Raw genomic sequence first — 21,506 nt, forward strand, 5'->3', positions numbered from 1 at the left:
AAAAACTATATTCTAATTGCGGAAATTGCATTTGTAATACAAATTTTTGGGGTTCAAAGTATTTTTGTATCGTATCTTGGGCATCAATTAATCTAATCTAAGTGTTAGTATGGAAATATTATCTTGAAATTGAAGCCTTAACTCTTTACAAATTCAAAATTATTTTAGTTTTATCTACTTTATGTACTGTTTGATGTTTTGTATTTATGTGTATTTCTTGTATTTTGTTCTACTGTTGTTCTAATGTCAACATTAATGCAGCTCTTTTGCAAAAGAGGCCAGTTTCTCAGAGAAAACGATGGTCCAAGACAGGATGAAATAAAATTTTACAGCATGTTCTGAATTTTTATGCAGTAAGTGAAAATTATTGTGGTAAGTGAACTTTTGCAATTCTGTTCATTGTTCGACAGTTCTTATTCTACCTGTTGTGTTTTAAAATTACTTTTTTTCATCTAAATCACCAACAAAGGTTTTAAAAGAGCCTGGAAACAAATTTTGTTAATCTTCTTTTTACTTTTTACTACTAACAATAGGATCTTTCATGAACACACTAGGTTCTGCCACAGTTCTACCAGGGGTTTTTACTAATTTCCCATGAGAGACTTCTGTATTGGTGTCTTTTGTCTGTGCTCCTCTCACTAGTTTGAAGAGGGAAAAAAAGATGATGTCACATACTTTTGTGCACCAATCAGGATTTAACAATAGTTGCATTAAAACATCTTGGTAGTTACAATATGAGATTGTTTGCCTATAATGTCAATCAAATCAAACCAAACCCACAGAGTCCTGGTGATGCGCAGTAGCAGCATTGCTTGATATGCACATTGATAATCCACATTAGCTGCAACTCTTAATAAATAGAATCCAAGAATTAGATATTAAATATTACAGAGAATACTTGAGAGAGCACTTTTGTGTAGCTCTATGGACCAGCTGAGTTATAACTTACAGGTGCTGAGTGGTTAATAACACAACAGTTTCATCTCTAGCAGCCTATGTCTCCTTGTGGCTTAGAGAGCATATCTCTGCATATTTACTGAGGTTAATTAATCCTTCTCAGGTCAGGCTGCAGCTGCTCCAACTGAGACAGTGGCCTCCTCTACTAAAAAAGAAAGTTTGTGTGTGTGTGGGTCTGCATGTCCCTGACAATTACGATGTGATAATGTGGGACCTTGAGAGGTTATGTGTGCGTCACCACAGTGACATTGGCTCTGTGAATTGATTCTGTGCAGAGACCACAAAACCTCCATTGACATCCTGCACTACTGCTCCTGAGGGAGGCATACGCACAGGTGAACCTCAAACCTCAGTGGTTAAGCACTTTGCTGAACGCTAAACTGTTGCTAAACTGTAGGTTAATAGGGGATTGCTCTGTTAGTGCATTATGTCCTCTACCACCACAACATGATTTCAGCATTGAAGTAGAAAGGAAATAATATTAGGTTTGTACAGGCCTACCATCTGTGACTTCTAACCCTCAACTCCAGCAGGTCATGTTATTCTATAACTGTCTTTTCAGGGCCCACAGAGGAAGAAACAAAGTGAAGCTGTAAGTTACACTGAGTTGGAAGTGAGTTGTAAAATGGCACAAAGATAGCATTAGTTTTACAGGTTAAATTATGTACATGTCTTACCTCCAGCAGAAGGGGTAATTATGTTTGCAAGTGCTGGAATGGACAAGGCGGCCGTTCTCCTTCAGCAACTTGATGATGTTCTTGTCAGCATCCTGTAACAGAACACCAACACGTCAGATCTGCTTTACAAAATGCAGCTCTTAAGAGATACTTCATACCAGGCTGAAAAGCCATGTTTCACTGTCGTGTTTCAAGTGTGTTTCACCTCTGACCACATCGGGTCTCACTAATGGGTGTGGTCCAAATGCTGCACCATGCTGCACCTGTAACCACACCCAAATGTGATGTCAAAGAATACTAACACAGCCTGGAGTACGCCTGAGTGCCACTGTAGCAAGATGAGACTTTAAACCACTGAAGGTCAACAAAAACTGGATTTTCAGATGGTGTTAAGTTGCTCTTGAAATACATTTAAAGCTTGTTATTTATTTCAAATATTAAAAATGCAGGTGAAAAGTTAATGAGAAACAAAAAAATCAAAGTGGAAACCAGATTAAAAAATTGATTTATGCATCCCAGATTTTGTTTTAATGTAGTATTCTGGTTGATCTGCCACATAATCCCAGCACTCTTTTGCATCTCACCATATTCATTTCTTGTTTTTTGTTCTCTCTGAGTTGAAAAGTTAAACCATAACATGATAACCACTCCCGTGTTCCCTCCAGAAAAAAAATAATAATAATAACAATAATTATTCATTGTGAAAATGTTCTTCCTTGGTGAAGAAGCCTCTGCATCCTTGAACATACCATGGCTGAAAGCTCTCTTGAAGACATTTCAAGGTAAATTCGCAGCCAAGGCCATGCTCTGCTCCTACAGCTATGATAAATATCACAAAATAAGTATGGAGAAATAGTCTGTTTTGTCATCCGGCTCATTGTTTATGGCAAACAATCTAATATGCAATCAAACTAGTGACTTATCATGCGCTATTTCATCTCCCTCTAACCAAGCTCTCAGTGCAATTCACAGGGAGCTCATAAATATGACTTTTCAGCAAGGTGCTTGGCACAGTGTTGGTCATGACCTCTTTGTAGAGAGAGGTTTTAAACTTTCGCAGCCAGGAGTAAATTTTGTTATGCCCTGACCCAAGCCCATTAAAACATGAAAGTACACTTGTGATGTGGACACTCACTGGAACTTCACCTGCAACCCCCTGAGAGAACAAACCTATTTCACCACCGGACCACTTGGGGGTTACTCAATATGTCACTAAAAATTACTCACACACAGTAATTTACCCTTTTAGAATGAAGAAAGCACAATTAATTAGCAGAGTTGCTGTTTCCAAAACAGTCATTTTACTCTTCTGCTTAATAATTTGAACTAACCCTGCTAAAGTATCAAACCCAGCTTGCATGGTGTGGAAAAAAAAAAATCAACATAAAATAACCTACACCTGGATTCTCACTGTTATTTTAATTCTTAGTGACAAATTCAGTGTCTTCAACTTACTTATAAGATAAAGCAAAAAACAAATTATTTTATTTCCTGTACTGCAGCTTAAAATAAGGGAAGAAGAAGGTAAAGATAGAGAGGGGAAAAATAAAATTATCACAAAAGAGACACAGTAAGAAAGAGACATCAACAAAGAGGACAAAAAAAATCATCACTGCATTATTTTGTATGCTCTCACTTCAATCTTTATTAAGTAACAGTTGGTCAACATTAGTGTAAATTGTCAATAGTTGTGTCTTGCTAAAACATTTATCAAGAATCTGGGGGGACTGTGAAGACCAGTCATAACACTAACGCTATTTGTTCTGCTTTTGTTTGGGCTGAGATGTGACACATCAAGGCAGAAGAAAAGTATTTCACTGTGGAGGTGATGGGATCCGAAACCTGGATCAAGAGAAGCAGTGATGGCAAAAAGTGAGCAGCTGTAGCAAAGGGAAGCAACAGAGGTATAACAGTGGGGTTGGCTTGACAGGAAAAGGAAGGGGGGGGGGGGGGGGGGGGGGGGGGGGGGGGTGTTAAATTTAGCAGGGGTAATGTAGGAGCAGGAGTAAAGAAAAGGGTAGGAACAAGGAGAGATGCCAAAAAACAGAAATGGGAGGGGCACTGGAGTTAGGGAAAGTCAATGAAAAAAGGAAAGGACGGACGGTTGTTTTGGAAAGTGATGTCAAAATTTGCATTAGGGAGCAAGCAAATGCATAAGAATAATGGGATTAGGATGTGGCAAAGAAAACGATTTAAGGAGGGCTGGGTACCAAACCTCAACACATATCTGATACCAAGACAAATGTGCCTGTAACATCAGGATATCAAAACCTGTCACGTACAGAAAGCCACACATATAACTCATGACATTACGGGTGTGTGGTTTCCCTCAGTTTTTACTGGACCAAAAATTTGACAATTTTAGACTACACTAAGATCATTCTCGTCACAGAACATCTGATTAGACACTGTTAACATTTGATATTATTGGCCTTATTTGTTGTAACTTGTAGAAAAAGGCATAAAGAAAAGTATCATATTGGTGTCTGTACTGAATCTCAGGTGTCATATTGGCACTAATATTGAAAAATCTCGAACATAAGGAAAGAACAGGACAGGAATTTAGAGTCTTTTTAACTAGAATGAAATTATCTCTCTGCTCCACGTTGCTCTGCTGCTGCTTTGGACCTCCTGCTCCTCTCACCCTGGACATTTAGACATCTTTGGCAATCCCAAGCCTCTGCTCCTCTCCTTCCAGCAGCTTCCTGTAGGTGGCAATCTCCGCATCCAGCTTGAGCTTAATGTGCAGCAGTTCCTGGTAGTCTTGGAGATACTTGGTCATCTCCAGTTTGGTTTCGCAGAGCTGGGCCTCCAACTGAGCGATGACACCCTCTAAGCCCCCCACCTTATCAATGTGGGACATCTCCATGTCCTCCAGCTGCTGCTCCAGGGCAGCGTTGCGAGCTCTCAGCGCATCAATCTGGTTCTGCAGGTCTGTCACCTGGTTGTGGAAGGTCGTGATCTCATCTTTCATGGTCTTCATCTGTTCTTCATGTTTGCCAGCATGCTCCTTGAGGGTGTCAAACTTGGTCTTATACCACTTCTCAGCTTCCTGGACATTACGGGCAGCGACGGCCTCTATCTCGGCACGCATGTTGCGCAGGTAGGCAGCCAGGTCAGGACGATCACCATCTATTTCAGCACTAATCTTTGAGTCCTCAATCTGCTTCATGATGTCAGCCACCTCTTCATCATGCAGCTTCTTGAGGAACTCTATCTCAGCCACCAGTTGTTCAATGCGCTTCTCCAGCTCAGCCTTCTGCAGTGTTGCGTTGTCAACATCCTGGCGAAACTCTCTCAGGATCATTTCTGCTTCTTCTTTGAGTGCCAGCTCCTCCTCCAGCTTTAGTTGCCACACTGCAATTTCTTCTTCGATGTAGCCTCTTTCAATGTCAGCTGCTCCCTTCTCATTAGTCAGGGCCTCAATCAGCTCCCGCACCTCTTTAAACTTGAGCTCATATTCTTCTCCGATGCCTGTGGGGCCTCCCTTGTAGCGGCTCTGCAGGGAAGCCAGCTCAACTTGAAGAGCAGCATTTCGCTGCTCTAGTGCCTGGACCTTCTCGATGTATCCTGCAAACTTGACATTGAGTTCCTGCATCTCCTCTTTTTCATTGGCATGGTGCTGGTGTATCTCTGTGCCCAACTCGATTGCGGTGCTGCGATAACCTGAGCGTCCACGGCTGTCATATGAGGATCCACGGCAACGGGATGGCGACGGGCTCTGGACCCTCACTCTGCTGCCAGAGCCGCTAACTTGCAGGCTCTTCTGGGTGTAAGATGCAGCTCTCATGTTGTGTCAATACTGCTTTGCTTTTCAGTTTACAGAAGAACAGCTGCTCCCTCTGATTCTCTTTGCATAGCCCACGTCGCGACTGACGCTCCCTCTGATCACCTCTGAGTTTTATGCCGCGATAAAGAATGTCTCAGACAGCCTTGAAACTCACGCTTAGTTTTGACATGTTTCAAAAGTGGATTATGACAGACTTTCAGAGGACTGTGGCTGCATGCTCTTTATTAGCTAACGCTGTAATGTTAGTGGCCAGGCAGGTCGAGTCCACTCCCTGGCCTTTGCGCCAGGATGTGAAATAGTGATCAGATCGTGTATGGTAGCTATTTTTCACTCACTATCTACTTAGGATGGTAATGAAGTTGGGTGTGACAAGGAGGAAGATTGCACCCAATGCACTTATTATTACAATATTTACTTAGTATTGTATTACTTGTTATGTATAGCTGTAGAATAGCAGCATCTCACCACAAGCATTTCATTGTACAGTTGGTCTTGACATTTTGTGGATATGACAAATAAACTAGAAGTTGAACTTGGAAACAGTGACAATGTGCTTTGGCAGCAGGTCTTCCTGCACAACTTTGTGAAAATGCTTTGAAACAGATTCCCTCAACTCCCTCCGTATCACCAAGTCATGCAGCTAAGGAACAATTTTAAATAACATTTGGAAAAGGATAATAAATAATTTTATATAAATATAATTATTAAATATAATAAATATAAAAATAATTTTCATGTTAAAAAAGATTTAAACCTATAACAAAGAAGAAATGGCACATTTCTGTGCAGAATGAAAGACGAAAAATCAAGATGGACTTTCTAGATATTAACAGAGGAAATGGAGAGGAATAGAAGAGAGGGTACCCAGAATACAGAAAATGAAATGCTGAATTAAACAAGCTATCCATATTGTTGAGGGATTTATCCCATGTATCGCAGCAGGAGTAGAATGCCTGAAATGTCTGCAAACCTAATCTACATGTAAATGTCTTTTGTGTCACTCACTTTGACATACTGTCCCACAAAGTCAGTGACCTCTGAAGTGAAGCGGCCCGCGGCGTCCACAGGGCAGATAGGAGCCTGGTCCCTCTGGATGATGTTGTATTCCATGCACACCCTGTAATCATCCTACAGAGAAAATAACACAGTTCAAAGACAGTTTTGATGAAAGTATAAAGTTGTAATTCACCACAGGCTCCATCATTGCAAACCATGTACTGTAACATACTATTGCACCTTTAGAATGTATTTCAAATTTTACTTTTTTTAACATTACATTTTCTTGTTATTAATAGTGATCTGTATCATTTCAAGATTGTTCCATTTGTTTGAAGAATATTCTCCAAATTGATGACATACATACATACACACACACACACACATATATATATATATATATATATATATATAAAAAAAGATAAATAATTATCTAAGACCATTGGCAGCCACTAGATTAAAGATATGTTTTGACTCCATATTGAATTCCTTGTTGAGCCAGACACTTTTTGCAGTGTTGAAACAAGCATCACTGGCATGTGGCAGCTATGCATGAAAGATCTGAGTACTGTCCAGCTGTAAATGTATTTTGTATTCAAACACGCTGTCAAAGTCCAAGATCGATGGCTCACAAGGTCGTTTCACATCTAGTCATAATACCATAAAATTTGAAAAATGTAGTTCAGCAGTGTGTTTCTTCTCGCTATATATCATCAGAGGATACACAAATGCATTTGTGTTTCAGATTTTCACCAACTAATCAATGTGAATGTGATCACTTCATAACAGAATCTGTAGCTAAATAAATATGAAACATTTAAATGCAAATGCAAGAGAGCTGAGAGAGTGCAGAAGAGAAAGCCAAGACAGAGAGAAAAACTGAGTGTGTATCCACAGCTGGCTACAGCCACAGGGGCATCCATCTGCCCTTGACAAGGGCATCTAACCTATTAGCAGTGACCCAATACCTCTGATAGCATTACCGAATTGGCCTCTAGACTCTAGCTATACACCAATATGGTACCATTCAATACAAACATTTCATAAAATCATAAAAAGACCTGTGGGCCTTAATCAGCCTTGATAAAATGTGTCTCAACCATGACCTCAAGTTCTGAACCACCAAATCTTTTCATTATTAATAAAAATATTGTTACCATCATTGTCACTCTCCTGAATAAATCTTATTTAGGGTTTAGTGCTACGTCCCACTGTAAAGTGATATATAATCCAAAATATTTGTGTTAACAGGAGCTAACCTTGCAATGGCTAAAAGCTCTAAAAATAATCCAATAAGAGAAAATAACATGTTAACCACTGTGACAATAACACTAAAAAACCCTGTGCAATTTCCAAAAACACAAGCAAATGCAGAAATGCTGCCAGAAAACGGAACATAAATGAAGTGGTAACATAAAGGCAGTGCTTCCAGGGAGACAGAAAAGGATGCATTGTTTTTTAACCCAGGATGGCAAGGAAACCAACGACAGAGTTACATTAGACAAAGGTGACCTTGTTTATGGAGTGAGCTCCATATGGGCAACTGCAATAAGCTTGGAAAACAGGCTTACTTGAGGCAAGGTTTCACAAGTATTAGGTACAGTTCTCAACTTCTCATTCTGAATCACACAAGGAAGATGTGTACATTGTAATTAAAAGGAGAGGAGTGGCCACCTCTGCATGAATGACTACATCAGAATATTATCTACATTTGAGGAGGACCGATGTTGAGCTTATACTCTTTTAATCTTTATATTAGTCTTTCTCGTAATCTTTAAATCTCTGGATTGTGCTTTAGTTAATGTCGGTCTTATCTGTTTAAGTCCTGATAACCAGGCTGATGCCCAAAACTCTGATAAACAGTCAATTTACATCCATGATTCATTCCTATATGTCAGGTCTGGAAAACATCTTTTTTCTATCATGCTATTAACCCCTCTGTAATTTTGGTAAAGTGCAGATTTATCAAGCAAATACAATGATAGACAGTTGCTGTTTAATACGATTGTAACTTGAATATATTTGGCCCACCTTAATACCTATAATTTGATTGATCCAAACTAGAATCACTGCCTCTCAGTTGTATGCCTCCATGACTCAGACTGGTTTCAGATTTCATCCCTGTTTATCCAGAATCATATAAAATAATAACCATTTGTGTGAAGTTTTGTCATAATTGCTGTGTGAAGTCTTGAGTAATGGCTAAAAAGTGTTTTGGGAGGTCACACTGACTTTGACCTTTGACCACCAAGATCTAATCAGTTCACCCTTGAGTCCAAGTGAACATTTCTGCCAAATTTGAAGACGTTCCTTAAGGTGTTACAGAGATACCGTGTTAACAAGGCCAAAACCATGTTTTGTGAGGTCACTATGACTTTGACCTTTGACCCCTAAAATCTAATCAGTTCATCCTTGAGTCCAAGTGAACGTTTGTGCCAAATTTGAAGAAGTTCGGTCAAGGTCTTACTGAAATATCGTGTCCACGAGAAAACAAATATGCCTCCGGCCCTGGTGGTTGCTGGCGTGGAGGCATAAAAATAATTGGCAGTAGTAATAGAAACTACATCACATTATGTGACAAAGTATTTCCTATGGTTGCAACAAAAACTAAGAGTTACTATCGAGTTTAGAGACAACACTTACATCTCCAAAGTAAGGTGCCTGGTGGACCACTCCTGTGCCCTCTTCCTCCTTAACGTACTTATCCGTGACCACCTGGAAGGCTCCTCTCTCCCCACACTGTAGGGAAACGAGGATGAGGAGAATCAGATGAAGAAGGGGGGGTGGAGAAGAAGCACAAGAGGTACAGCCACAGATAGTGAGAGAGATATTGAGAAACAGATTTAGACAATGTAAACAGATGTGTCAGTTCGTGGTCAGGGAGGTAATTAAAGCGAGACATAGGTCCGTCTTCATTTTGTGACAAACACATAAAAATGTGAAATAAGAGGGAACAAGAACACAGGCGCTACGAACCTTGGAAAAGTACTGGAAGATAGGCTTGTATTTTTTCCCTTTTAGAATCTTTCCAGGAAATCTAAAAACACATAAAACACATTTTAAAATCCATCTTTTAATAACCATGATTGATTTTTCAAACCTTCCATGCACTGACAAACCTGCAGAAAACCTGTACAACCACAACCACAACATACAGGGAAGACTTAAAAGAAACACCAACCAAAAGCTGTTTTAATATGATGCTATAAGGGCAGGGCAGAATTTCTACTGGTGATGGATATGCCACTTTTTAAAATAAAATAAAAAAATCTAATCTTAAATCTATATTTTTATTTAGAGTCACTACTCTCCTAAAACAATGCTGCAGTTGGACATCAGTAAGGATGAACAATGCTCCTTTTTGTGAACATGAACCTACAATATTTATCATTAACCATTAGGTCTGTGCCTATAAAAACTAAATCTCATTCTAAGTGGGATTAGTGTATTAATGGTACAGCAAATTACTACCATTATTTTAGAATAATCAGTTTCATAATAACGTATAATGTACTAAGCTTGGTAAAGACAAAAACTTGCCTAAAATCACTATTTAGGGTTTAAGTATCTGTTTCCACCTGAGTCAGTCATGATACAGTGTGTTAAAAGTTATCATTCAAAACAGAGACCTCCCAGTGTTTGGGAACATTGCGTCCTTGTGGAAGAAGAGGTTCCTGCCAGGGTAAAACATTTTTCAATATGTTCTTTATTACTGGTTAATCTGTCTAATATATGGGATGAGTGGGTATAAATCATGCTTGGAAATATGCTTCATCAGGTTTCAGTACACTCTATATCCTTTATTCACTCACTCCGTTCTGCACTTTCCCTTTGCCCCCGAATCATCCAGTGAACTGGGAAATTGGGAATTTGATTTGCTTTCTGCAGCAAACACTCAGCTGGTAAAATATACCTCTGCTAATTCTCCTGTCGCTAACTTTTTCGTTGTCTCTCAACTCTGGAAGACAAGTTACAGCTCAGGAGAATAAATGTTAGAATTCAAGTTTGGCACTCACTGACAGCAGTGAGGTTTGAATTTTATCAACTTATCAAGTTCCAGTGTTCCAAGTACAGAATCACTTGTTATAAACATGCATTATCACAACCATCTTCAATTTTACTGACAGGTTTATCATTGTCACCTACATGAACTACATTTATTGCTAACTAAATATTTGCCAACTATAGCTGTACAAAATAAAAAGCATTCCCAAACTGACACTAAACAACAAGGATACTGAAAATGGTTGGCAGATCCTGTGCTGCAATGCAACCTGAAAACGAACAACCTTGTAGATGAACCTCCCCACTGTGTTGTACAGTATCGTCATGTCACTATTTCTGGTCTGACCAGCAGCTCAGCAAAGCACTGCTGCATTTTGGCTGCCCTTAAGCTTAAGTATCTAAATTTAAGGTATTAGTCATTTTCACTCTGATGTTTTTTAGGTAGCTCTTGTGTACTCACTTGTCCAGCACAGTGTACTCGCTCTCTGACTTAAACAGTGCTCCCAGCCTGGTCTCCATCATAATGTAGGTCTTCCCTGTGGCGTTTTCTGAGAGATGAAGAGAAAAACACATGAATGCATTTGCTTAGTAACAAAACTAAGATTTTCACACCTTTTTGCAAAGTGTCTATACAGTATGTAGTAAATCTTGTATGATTTATTTATGTAGCACCTTTCAAAACAAGTGTTCTTAAGTGCTTCAGTAACCAGAGGCATTTGACGGTACAAAGCATCAAACAGATATGATAAATGCACTCACCCCCCAAAGAAAATGACATCAAAACAAAAACAAATACAATAATGACGAATGCAAAAACATCAGTGAAGAAAAGGAGGGGAATATAAGTGGGTTTTCTGCCTTCATTTTGAAAGGCACTGATTACACTGACCGGAGGGACTATAGATTTCTATATGGGCACAACATCTCAGAGATGTACTCAAGGGCTTAACAATGTAGAGCCTGATAGGCCATAACTAAGATTTTATATCTGGTTTAAATTCCACTGGTAGCCATGAAGAGAGGCCAACACTGGAGTACTGTGCTTCCTGCTCTCTGTTGTAGTAAGTAGACAAGGCTACAGCTCCCTGACTAAGGCAAGAGTATAAAGAATTAAGAGTAATCAAGGTGTGAGTGCACAAAAGCATGATTTCGTTTTTTAGCGCATTCAAAAACAGACCGTCTGATCTTAGAGGTATTTCTCAACTGCAAAAAGCACAAGCCTCTTAACATGCATGGAAAACTGTAGACTAGAACCGAAAGTTAGGCCTAAATTTTTACTGTGTTTAATATTTGTGATCAAAGGTCCCAGGGTTTGGTGCAGGGTCTATCAGGGTTTATGATGACAACCTCTGTTTTATCCTCGTACAGTTACAGGACGTTTTGAGACATCTAGTATCCCCAGACTTTCAGACAGTTGTTTTGAGGAACTACATTCACACAAAGATCCCCGCAGCTGCTTGTGTTTTTACTCCTTTTTCTTTGGGTTCAGCTTTCAGACCTCACAGTGCATGAAATGAAGTGGGAATGAAGGTACTGATCGATATGATGTGAAATGATTTTTTGCGCTCTGGTCATTTTTTTAAGTCTGCTATCCAAATCACCCCTGCAGAGTGATTTATTTTTATTGAACCAAATTTGATGTATGATAAACAGCAACTCATCAAACATGGTTCAAATTCATGTACCTAACAGCCATGCTACATGTAAGCCTGCTCAACCTGAATGTCAAGTCTTGCTTCATAATAATCCAGCCAGCCATAAAGTCAAGGTCAGGTAAGTAGCCGATCATGTAGCTACAACCACTGGACTGAAACTGAGCTAAATTAATCCAATGCTGTTGAAAAGTTCATGTAGGATAACTGACATTTTGGGAAGCTGAACCCTCCTGGAAAAAAAATGAACAAATGTGGATTTTAGGAAAAATAACAGAGGAGAGGTTGAGACCAGCAGTAACAACAGTTGTGAAGAGGGCAAAAATCAAATGGCCTGAGCCAGTGAGACACAAAAACAGAGAGAGAAGGGGGCAGCATCAATAAAAGATGTTTCTTCCCCTCCGTGATGTGACAAATGACTGCACAGCTCAGACCTGCTGCTGCTGACAGCCCTAAACTCAAACAGCGACAAAGGCAGCGAGGGTAAGAGAGAGAGACACACACACACACACACAAACAAAAAAAAAGGTACAGAGAGAGAGAAAATAAGAACAACGAAGGACAAAAGCAGGTGGATGTGGAGACAAAGAGAGCGATACGAAAATGAGAGGAAAAACTGGGATGAAGATGGAGCGAGAGAGGACGGGAGATAAAAAGAGAGACAGAGATGATACAAAAAAAAAAATGTATTGGTATTCCAAGGCGGTCTCCCATGCAGCACAGAGCTGACGACAGACTGTGCTTCAACAGTGCCCCCTGCAGGATCAAAGAGCCTATGACAGGCTTGTGTGAATCTAGGTCATCCTTTGAAAAACCCAGCAGCTTCTCTCACAGGGAACCAAAAACTACAACAGGAGGGTAACAGAAAAACAGTAGCCACCTCTCTGGAGAATTTTTTTTTTATATGTATATATATATTTGAACACTTATTTTAAGTGACCTGATTTGAGGTGCATCCACATTTCTCAGGTCTGAACCACACACAAATGTACATGTCACACACACAAATACTAAACTGTCAGTTCAAGTTGCAATGATACACCTTTTCAACTGAACTCATTTCTAAATGTCACAATCAGAAAAATTAATGATGGATAAATTCCATTAGCAGTTTCAGTTTCAGGGTCCTGGTATTGTGGATAATGGTTCATTGTCACACTGTCATGGTTTACTGGGACACTTGAATGAAACGCAGCCATTGTTAATGTTGATAGTAACCCCTGTGCTTTTCCTACAAAGACAACTCTAAATGACTGTTGTGGAAAAGGCCTAAAAGATATGCTAATAAAGATATTTTGAAAAATCTGGCAGTTGTCTAAAGTTACCTAAAAATATTTTTGACAGATAAGAGTAAGGTGAGCAAAGATGTTATAAATATTGGGCTTGAATTGATGAGTGTTTTTCTGTATTCATTATTTTCTGAATTTACTCTTTGTACAAAATTGATGTTTACTTACTAACAGGTAAAAAATATCCAACTTAGGGCTGTGGTGAATTAAAACTCTTTTTGACATTTTACAGGCTAAACCATTTATCAATTAATGGAGAAGATAAGAGACAGATTAATTGATAATGAAATAGTCATTGCAGCCTCAGAAAATTGTCAGCATCATTTGTCTATCAAAGTAACATCAGGTACATAAATCTTACATAAGTTAAGAGAACACCTCTCTAGAACAGCTTCATCACAAACGTTCATGGAGGTAGGGTTTATGCAGGACCAACGTATATGACTGACTGGTTCTAGCTGTACCAAATGAGTGTCTCTGACAGTAATGCAGTGTTAAAACACAAACAGTTGATAAAGGGCACAGTTTTAATATTATTAAAGGTACAGGAAACTTACTATCTAAAATCTGCTTCAGCTTTTGACTGTGCTTTGAAATTTTATTTGGTTGTTGTCTGGTTTTAGTCTGTGTATTATGCAGACCAAGACAAAGACTGTCAATGTGAAAGGTAAAGCAGGTCCAACGTGGACCTTAGATGGTTCCCTAACAAAGACATCTATTTCAGATCGTGCCCTTATTAAGTTACCTCGTAAAATTGAGATCAAATAACATTTTTCACGAGCCCAGATTAACATCAGTCACGCCTCATCACCAGGTTAGTGTTCGTGAATGTGAAGTGTCTGGTTGATTACAGATAAAACAAAATTCCACTGACAGAGAGTTCCTTGTCATACACAACACAAAAATGTTATTTTATCAGCAAAAGCAAAAGCAAAAGCTAGAAAGTCCACCAACACATTATGGTACAGAAGTCCTTTCCTCTGGGTGCAATTTTCCAAGGCAGCACTCGTCCTCTGCTAATTTGTACTTGTTTGTTCTTTCTGAATAAAAACACCCATCAGCAGATACTGAAGTCCACAACACTAAACCCACAATGGAAACAAGATTTCTAGTCAGAGAACTTTGGCCTTCGGCTACAACATTTAAGCAACAAAACTACCAAGCCCAGTAATTCAAGTAATCCTCAACAGAAACATGTTTGTCAGAAGGATTTGTGAGCAGTTATTTCCTTTTTTGACCCCTACAATCACTTCAAGAAAGTACAGACGGCAGCAACAAACCCTGACTTGCAGCACATCAGTGGTTGTTTCTTTCGGTATGGGTGATTAAACCCTGATTTCTGAAGAACCTAAGCTGTGTCGCAGTTTCATACTATGCAGGATTTCTGAGTAGGCTTTGGGTAGAAAACTGACAAAATAAATAATACTTAAAATAGTCAAGATCCATGCTTAAAAAAAAACACCTTGATTTTTGAGGGCTCTGTTGATGGACATTTTTCTCATAAATTGCAATGTAGAAAGGAAATGGAAGAGCTGCCCACATCTGGAAAAAATGAAAGTAACTGTGGATGGTGGTGAGACAGCTCCAGGGAAACATCAGAAAAAAAACTATTAAATGTTGGAAAAACAATTTGCTCCCTCTGTTAGGTTTAATTAGCAGTACTATCATAATGTCACAATTTGACGGACGTCCAACAGGGTATATATCAGGTCCTGTTAGTAAATAAATTAGGTCGATTTCTTATATTCTAACTGCAGAAACAATATACTATAAAGATTAGTACTGTATGTAGCAGATACTGTATCCAATTAGTGTGTAGTATGAAACTGAGACACAGCATTTGTGTCAAGTTCTGGCTCTCACCTTTGACCTTGACATATAGGAGCTCCGGGTTGACACAGAGGGCCAGGTTGCTCGGCAGCGTCCAGGGTGTTGTCGTCCAGGCAATCAAAGCAACATCTTGATTCTCAACCAGTGGGAAACTGACGAACACAGATGGATCCTGAACGTCCTGCAGACAAAATAAAAACACAGAGACTGAGACCACAGAGAATAATAATGAATTGTTATTATCATTATTATTATTAGACCAGCAGAGCTGTGAGGGGGTTATAATTTCTGCCAACCTTGTAGTTCTGGTGTGACTCAAAGTTGGAGAGAGGGGTGTTGCAGGCAGTGGAGAACGGCATGACTTTGAAACCACGGTACACCATACCCATGTCATACAACTGTTTGAACACCCACCTGTACAAGTGCAAAGAAAAATGTTAAAAGATGGCAAAGACAAAGGAACTTCACATAAGGGAACAGACCCAGACATGGATTAAGTCCGATTTGTATTGTAATTTTTTTTTAATCTTGCTTTACATAGTATATTTGCTATATATAGATTGTGGCTGGTCATCATCAAACCAAAAAGCTAGTTGTTAAAGTTCAAGAAATGACAGAGTGGAGGAGATACTGAACTTTATATTAAGTGGTAATCTCAGATGAAAATTACTATGTGCTGTTCGTAAATCAAATAATCCCTAAATCCAATTCCTTGTGATTAAGTAGAACACAAATTATGTATCTTTCAGCCAAAACTTATAGATATGAAATTGCACATTTTCTGACATACACACCATACGGTCTCCATGAACCATGGGTAGAGTGTCTTGTAGTCATTCTTGAAGTCAATCCACCTGCCCATTCGCGTCACTGAATCCTGGGAATGAAAAGAAGCAAAAATATAATACGTCAAAAGCATATAATGGTCACATGCCAAGATTCTGCACAGCATCTCATATACTATTATCTTTAGGTCAGTCTTTGTGAAGGCTAACGAGTTTCAAACGTAGATATTCACCTCCCATATAAAAAAAACAACCACACCTAAATATGCTCTAAGTCAGACATGCTTTAATTTGATTGACATAGGATAACAAAACGAAACTGGTCTCTCAAGAACGGTTGCAAAGTTCTTTTAATTGAGCACATCATTCTTCCTTGTATGCTCACCTCCCACTCGTTGGAGTATCTCATGACAATATTTCTGCACTGATTGTTGTACTCAGCAATGCCCATCTTGGCCACATCTTCAGGCCCCTTGATCCCCAATGTTTTATCAATCTCATACTCCTACAGAAACACACAGGACAAGAAACACAAAATTAAACCAAAGATAAATCTGTAAATCTTGATGTTTTAGTAAAATAAGATTTTAACAATATTCAGCAGAGACAAAATCTTACCACAGGCAGGCCGTGACAGTCCCAGCCAAAGCGCCGCTCCACATGGAACCCGCTCTGGTGGGCAAAGCGAGTAACAATGTCTTTGATGGTGCCGGCCAGGATGTGCCCATAGTGGGGTAGACCTGTGGCAAAAGGAGGGCCATCGTAGAAGGTGTACCTGGTTGGAAAATAGGCAGCAAAATATTTTTTAGGAAATTGAAAGTCTGGCTGTATTTTCTCATGTATAATATATATATATATATATATATATATATATATATATATATATATATATATATATATATAAGTTCCTTTTAGACATGAGCTGATAGACAAAATGACCATCATGTACAGAAACACTTTCCTCTTTGCAATGAAGCATAAAAGATAATAAAAAAGGCAACATTAACAATCCTCGTATACACAAGAAAAGCAGCGTTTTCACTGCTTCGTCAGCCTGAACAACAAACGGAGACATACAGAAGAGCAGAAATAACAGGTTTAAGGTTACAAACGCAATATGTGCTGATATCAGACCAACAGAGTGTGTTTTCCATATGATGGTCATACTATTCCTCTTTTATTGACATTGTCATATGTATTGGGTCTATTCAATGATAGTTTTATGGAGATTTTTATTGCTGTCGAGCAAACATCTTCTTGGATATCTTTTAGTATTGGTTAGGGTCTGTTTTTAATGGCGCCGCAGATGGCTGCCTCGGTGTTTTGGTGCGCTCTGCACCAATCACCAGAATAAACCTGATTCTGATTCTGATTCTGATTCTGATATGACCAAAGTTCCTCTTTGCTAAAGCACACTTTCATTTTGGAAGGTAATCAATGTACAAATCCCATATTTTAAATGTAAATAACATATGAGCATAGATTTCAAATTTATATGCATTTTCCATAAAACAAAGCCCCTGTGACACAGTTACAGATTATTTTTCCATCCTTTTTTCATTTACTGTGATTAAATAACTTCATAAATATAAATAGAATTTTCTTGTTACTTAATATTTAATTTTAATGTTCGTGCTGACTGACTTCAGTGGTCATTGTTTTGTATTACATGGTTTCATAGGGTGGATATGTACTGGTTGTCACTATGATTAAATTCTGAAAGTACACAATGGAGTCTAAGAACAGGTTAGCCGGGAAATGCAATTTTTTTTATTTGGAAGCACAACTGCTGAGATATCCACCAGCAAGACTAAAAAATTAAACGACATGACTATGTTGTTGTTCTAAACCACTTTTCGAGTATCTAAAATAATTTCTCACCAAAAAGTATGAATGCAATTTCATAACAAACAAGCAAAGTACTGTACATTGTAACAGCTATTATATTTGAAAATATTTTGCTCAGTAAATTCATAATAAGAAACCAAAAAAGTTAGATTTACCTGGGCCTGTTCTTGGATTGTTTGAGGCATTCCTGGAAGCAGTCCTTGTCTTTCCACAACTGCAGGATTTTTTCCTCCTCAGAGGGAAAGTTGATGGACTCAGGAACTGGCTCCACCATGGTTTCTGTTTAAACAAAGAAAACAAAAGTAACTAAAACAGACTTGTGAAGCAGGAAGACAGGGAAATAAAATCAGTGTACGTACGTCACAAAGATCACATCATGAGCATTTTGATGTCTTCCTTCTTTCAGTAGACAGTGCTCTGTAAGACTTGAAATGTCTGAAAAGCACTGAATTCAAACACTGTCACTACTGCTAGCTGAAGTGCTAGGAAAGCTCATCACTGCATTTTATGCTGTTTATGTGGGTCCAGGTAGCATAAATCAAATTAGGGTTATAATAACTAATTATTGGTATTTACTCCTGGAAAATACTGAAAAATATGATGCAATAAGAAGAAACTCTACACAATGTCGTTCATGCCACTGCTGTTATTTCTCAGACAACTAGGTATTAAATTGCACTCTGTGTGGTATTTTAAAAAGTTTTAAAAGTCTTCAGTGTAAACATTGTACATAATGTTTATGTCCAGTTAGGAAATTAAACATATATAAAGTATTTGTCTTCATTTGTGCACATCTCTCACCCAGATCATTTAGGAGCTTTATTAATAGCCGACCTGTCAAAAACTGTCTGTGCTCCGTAGTTTGACAGCACATCATGCAGACGCCATTCACATTTTATGAAATGTCAAAAGTACTATTTACACTGAAACTTTCCCCAAACTAGATAGTTAAGTCCAATAAATCACTTTTCCACAGCAGTTAGTTCACAGGGATGACGCCTCCTTGTTGTTAGCTAGCAGGCTTAAGCTAGCCGGTCAATGCAATGATAGTTGGCTTGAAGCTTAACAGGCTGCAAAGTTTGTTAAAGGTGGAGTTTAAACGCTCACATATGCGAACAAAGGGACAGTGAAGTGTGGCTGTAATTAACGCTTTATATTGTGATAATTCGGTTTGAATGGAGATACTCACATGTTGTCTGCCGCCGCCGGCTGCCGAGAGAGACAAGAAATGATGCAAGCCGGAGTCAGAGCAAGAGCGGAAGTGACGACAGAACGCAAACTGATTTGTTGCAAGAAGATAAAATGCTAATAAACAAATTGATTAAATAAAAAAAAATAAAACACGTACAAAATATATATTCATTGATTCAGCGGAGTCCAACATCTGAGACCACTGTATATATAAATAAATCAATGAATAAAAAAAAAAGTTTCCTGTTCTCCTGTGACTTCTCTCCAAAAAAAAAAAAAAAAAAAATACTACTTTTAAAACTTCACCAGCAAAGCACTGTTGGTATGTAAGTTATGTTTAGTACACAATATATGTTTTCCTCACATGGAAATTTCGAATAATTTATTTACTTTGTCCACAAATCACATTCACACATTAAGAAATGTTACATTACATTGATCCTTCATTATATCGATGTAACGTGCATTCATTTGCAACAAATTCATGACTTAAAACTCTCCTGTTACATATGGGGAGCTTGCAACTATTTCTAAAGCGATTAGAGACCATCCGTGTCGCTCAGTGAAAAGCCATAATGGATAAGATCTTCAAACACAAACAATTTATAGGACCTGTGCCTCAACACAATCCTATCTCTGAGCTCCGCAGGCAGTTCCTTCCTCCATATAGTTTCGTTTTTTGCTCTGATACGCAGTTACCTCTGAGAGCTTATATAAACAAGTGTGTGCCAACTGAATTTACCACAGATGGGCTCCAACTAGGGTGTGGAAACACTTCAAAGATGATGAGAAGAGAAGCGGGAAGGACCTGAGTTAAATTTCAAGTTGTGCAGCAATATATTTTTTATTTTTTAAATACTTTTGTCAATGTGATATTTCAGTTTTTCCTTTTTAATAAATCTGCAGAAGTTTTAAATTATGTTTTCACTTTGTCATTATGGGGTACTGACTGCAGATTGATGAGGGGAAAAAAATATTTTTCTAAAAAAAAAAAAAAAAAAACCAGCATAAAACTGTGAAATAAAATGTGAATAAAACCAAGGGGTCTGAATTCTCAAATGCACTTTTATGTTAAGCGCAAAGCAATGGATTTTAAAACAGCATTCACCTTCATTGCCAAAGCATCGGAGTGTTCATCTGTGTAAGCAGGTAGACAACTTCCCAGTGATAACAGTGTAGGTTTCCGTAAGGTAAAGAAACTGACTCTTCTTGACAAGTACTGAAGGCTCATCTGTTATAGTATGTTTCCTTCCACAATAATAACCTTTCATACAAAAATCATTTTAAAAGGGGGGGGGGGGGGGGGGGTGCAGTTTCTTTTAAAATCAGCTACATCTTATCCCTTAGATAATATAATATAATATGACCAGTGCCTGGTCTTATATTTGATATGGTAATACATTATTACCATATCAAATAAAGATTGGGCATATTTAAGTTTTGAATTGTTTTTTCTAGACCAGAGAATGGGCCTTTCTGAGCTTTCTGCTTTGAGTGACAGGAAAGTCAGGGAGAGAGAGGGGATGACATGCAGCAAAGGGCCACGGGCCGCATTCGAACCCAGGGCCGCTGCCTTTAATGGTATGCACTCTACCAGGTGAGCCACCGAGACGGCCCGAAATTATTTAGATCTTGACGCACAAGGAAAAAGGACATCAAAGTTGACCAAAATAAACCCTGAACACTGAATTCAGTTATTCCATATGTTTCAGACAGAGACAGGAGCAGCTACAACAGAAAAGTACAGTCTGATGTCAGTTTGTTAACAAAGCATAGCTTTATTGTGATGGCTGAAACACAGTCTATGGAACGCTGACAGACATGGAGGTGACTGGATAGCGGCTTATTTCTGCTGAGCTGCCTTCTGTGCCGCCTTCATGCCCTTCTTGTTGTGCTTCTTGGCAAAGCGCATGTTCCTCATGAATTTAGGGTCCACCTGCAACAAAGAGAAAAAAAAAAACACACCAAGTGAGTGAACAGGCCAAGTGACAGGAGGGTGACAGGTGTGAAAGATGCACAATCCCAACATTTCATTTTTAATGGCAAAATAATCAAACAACTTACAACAAAATAAAGCAAAAGACACAAGGGCTCAAGGTGGGGAAAAATGCTAATTAACATTTGTTGTCTGCAGTATAGCTACATATCTGGGGTTCTGGTTTGAAAGCATGTGACGCTAACTGAACTACACTACCCAGTCTATGCAAATTATGAACGTTTGCATGTATAATATTAACAAATAAAATGCAGAAATCCCAGTGAAGCACTGCTAATAACAAAGCGGGACTGTGACATTAGACTGTGATTTAATTTGGATAGCTGAGGCAAAAAGACATGCTTCGAGGCCAGTATGATTGGCCAAACCACGATATGCTTTCACCCATAGTCAGTAGTATTTCTTAAACCAAGTGATCCTAAAACTGGTCTCAGCAGTAACAATGACCATAAAAATTAAATTTCCCAGGCACTCCATTGACACAGATGAA

General features: G+C 38.6%; 2 protein-coding genes and 1 pseudogene across 7 annotated transcripts in view; all 3 read right to left on the reverse strand.

Annotated features, from left to right (window-relative positions):
• iars1 (isoleucyl-tRNA synthetase 1) overlaps window positions 1-19,083 on the reverse strand; it is a 55,480-nt gene extending 36,397 nt beyond the window's left edge. Inside the window, exons 1-12 of the mRNA XM_071493677.1 lie at window positions 19,019-19,083; window positions 17,985-18,108; window positions 16,600-16,756; window positions 16,367-16,486; window positions 15,991-16,073; window positions 15,493-15,610; window positions 15,230-15,377; window positions 10,886-10,973; window positions 9,397-9,457; window positions 9,064-9,159; window positions 6,430-6,552; window positions 1,635-1,726 (exon numbers count right to left, since the gene is read on the reverse strand). Of these exons, the coding sequence (XP_071349778.1) occupies window positions 1,635-1,726; window positions 6,430-6,552; window positions 9,064-9,159; window positions 9,397-9,457; window positions 10,886-10,973; window positions 15,230-15,377; window positions 15,493-15,610; window positions 15,991-16,073; window positions 16,367-16,486; window positions 16,600-16,756; window positions 17,985-18,103 (1,205 nt within the window). The 5' untranslated portion in view covers window positions 18,104-18,108; window positions 19,019-19,083. The remainder of the gene's footprint in view (window positions 1-1,634; window positions 1,727-6,429; window positions 6,553-9,063; window positions 9,160-9,396; window positions 9,458-10,885; window positions 10,974-15,229; window positions 15,378-15,492; window positions 15,611-15,990; window positions 16,074-16,366; window positions 16,487-16,599; window positions 16,757-17,984; window positions 18,109-19,018) is intronic.
• On the reverse strand, window positions 3,252-5,573 carry LOC139630345 (vimentin pseudogene; annotated as a pseudogene).
• A 1,691-nt stretch (window positions 19,084-20,774) lies between the features above and the next one.
• The window catches only part of rpl29 (ribosomal protein L29), a 62,123-nt gene continuing 61,391 nt past the window's right edge, over window positions 20,775-21,506 (reverse strand). For all 6 annotated transcript variants that reach the window (XM_071494143.1, XM_071494141.1, XM_071494142.1 and 3 more), the window contains exon 4: window positions 20,775-20,956. In XM_071494143.1, the coding sequence (XP_071350244.1) occupies window positions 20,864-20,956 (93 nt within the window). In that variant the 3' untranslated portion in view covers window positions 20,775-20,863. The remainder of the gene's footprint in view (window positions 20,957-21,506) is intronic.

Source organism: Trachinotus anak, unplaced genomic scaffold (genome assembly GCF_046630095.1).
Source record: "Trachinotus anak isolate AG129_WGS33_773 ecotype Australia unplaced genomic scaffold, CSIRO_AGI_Tana_v1 ptg000013l, whole genome shotgun sequence".
In the NCBI taxonomy this organism is placed as follows: domain Eukaryota; kingdom Metazoa; phylum Chordata; class Actinopteri; order Carangiformes; family Carangidae; genus Trachinotus; species Trachinotus anak.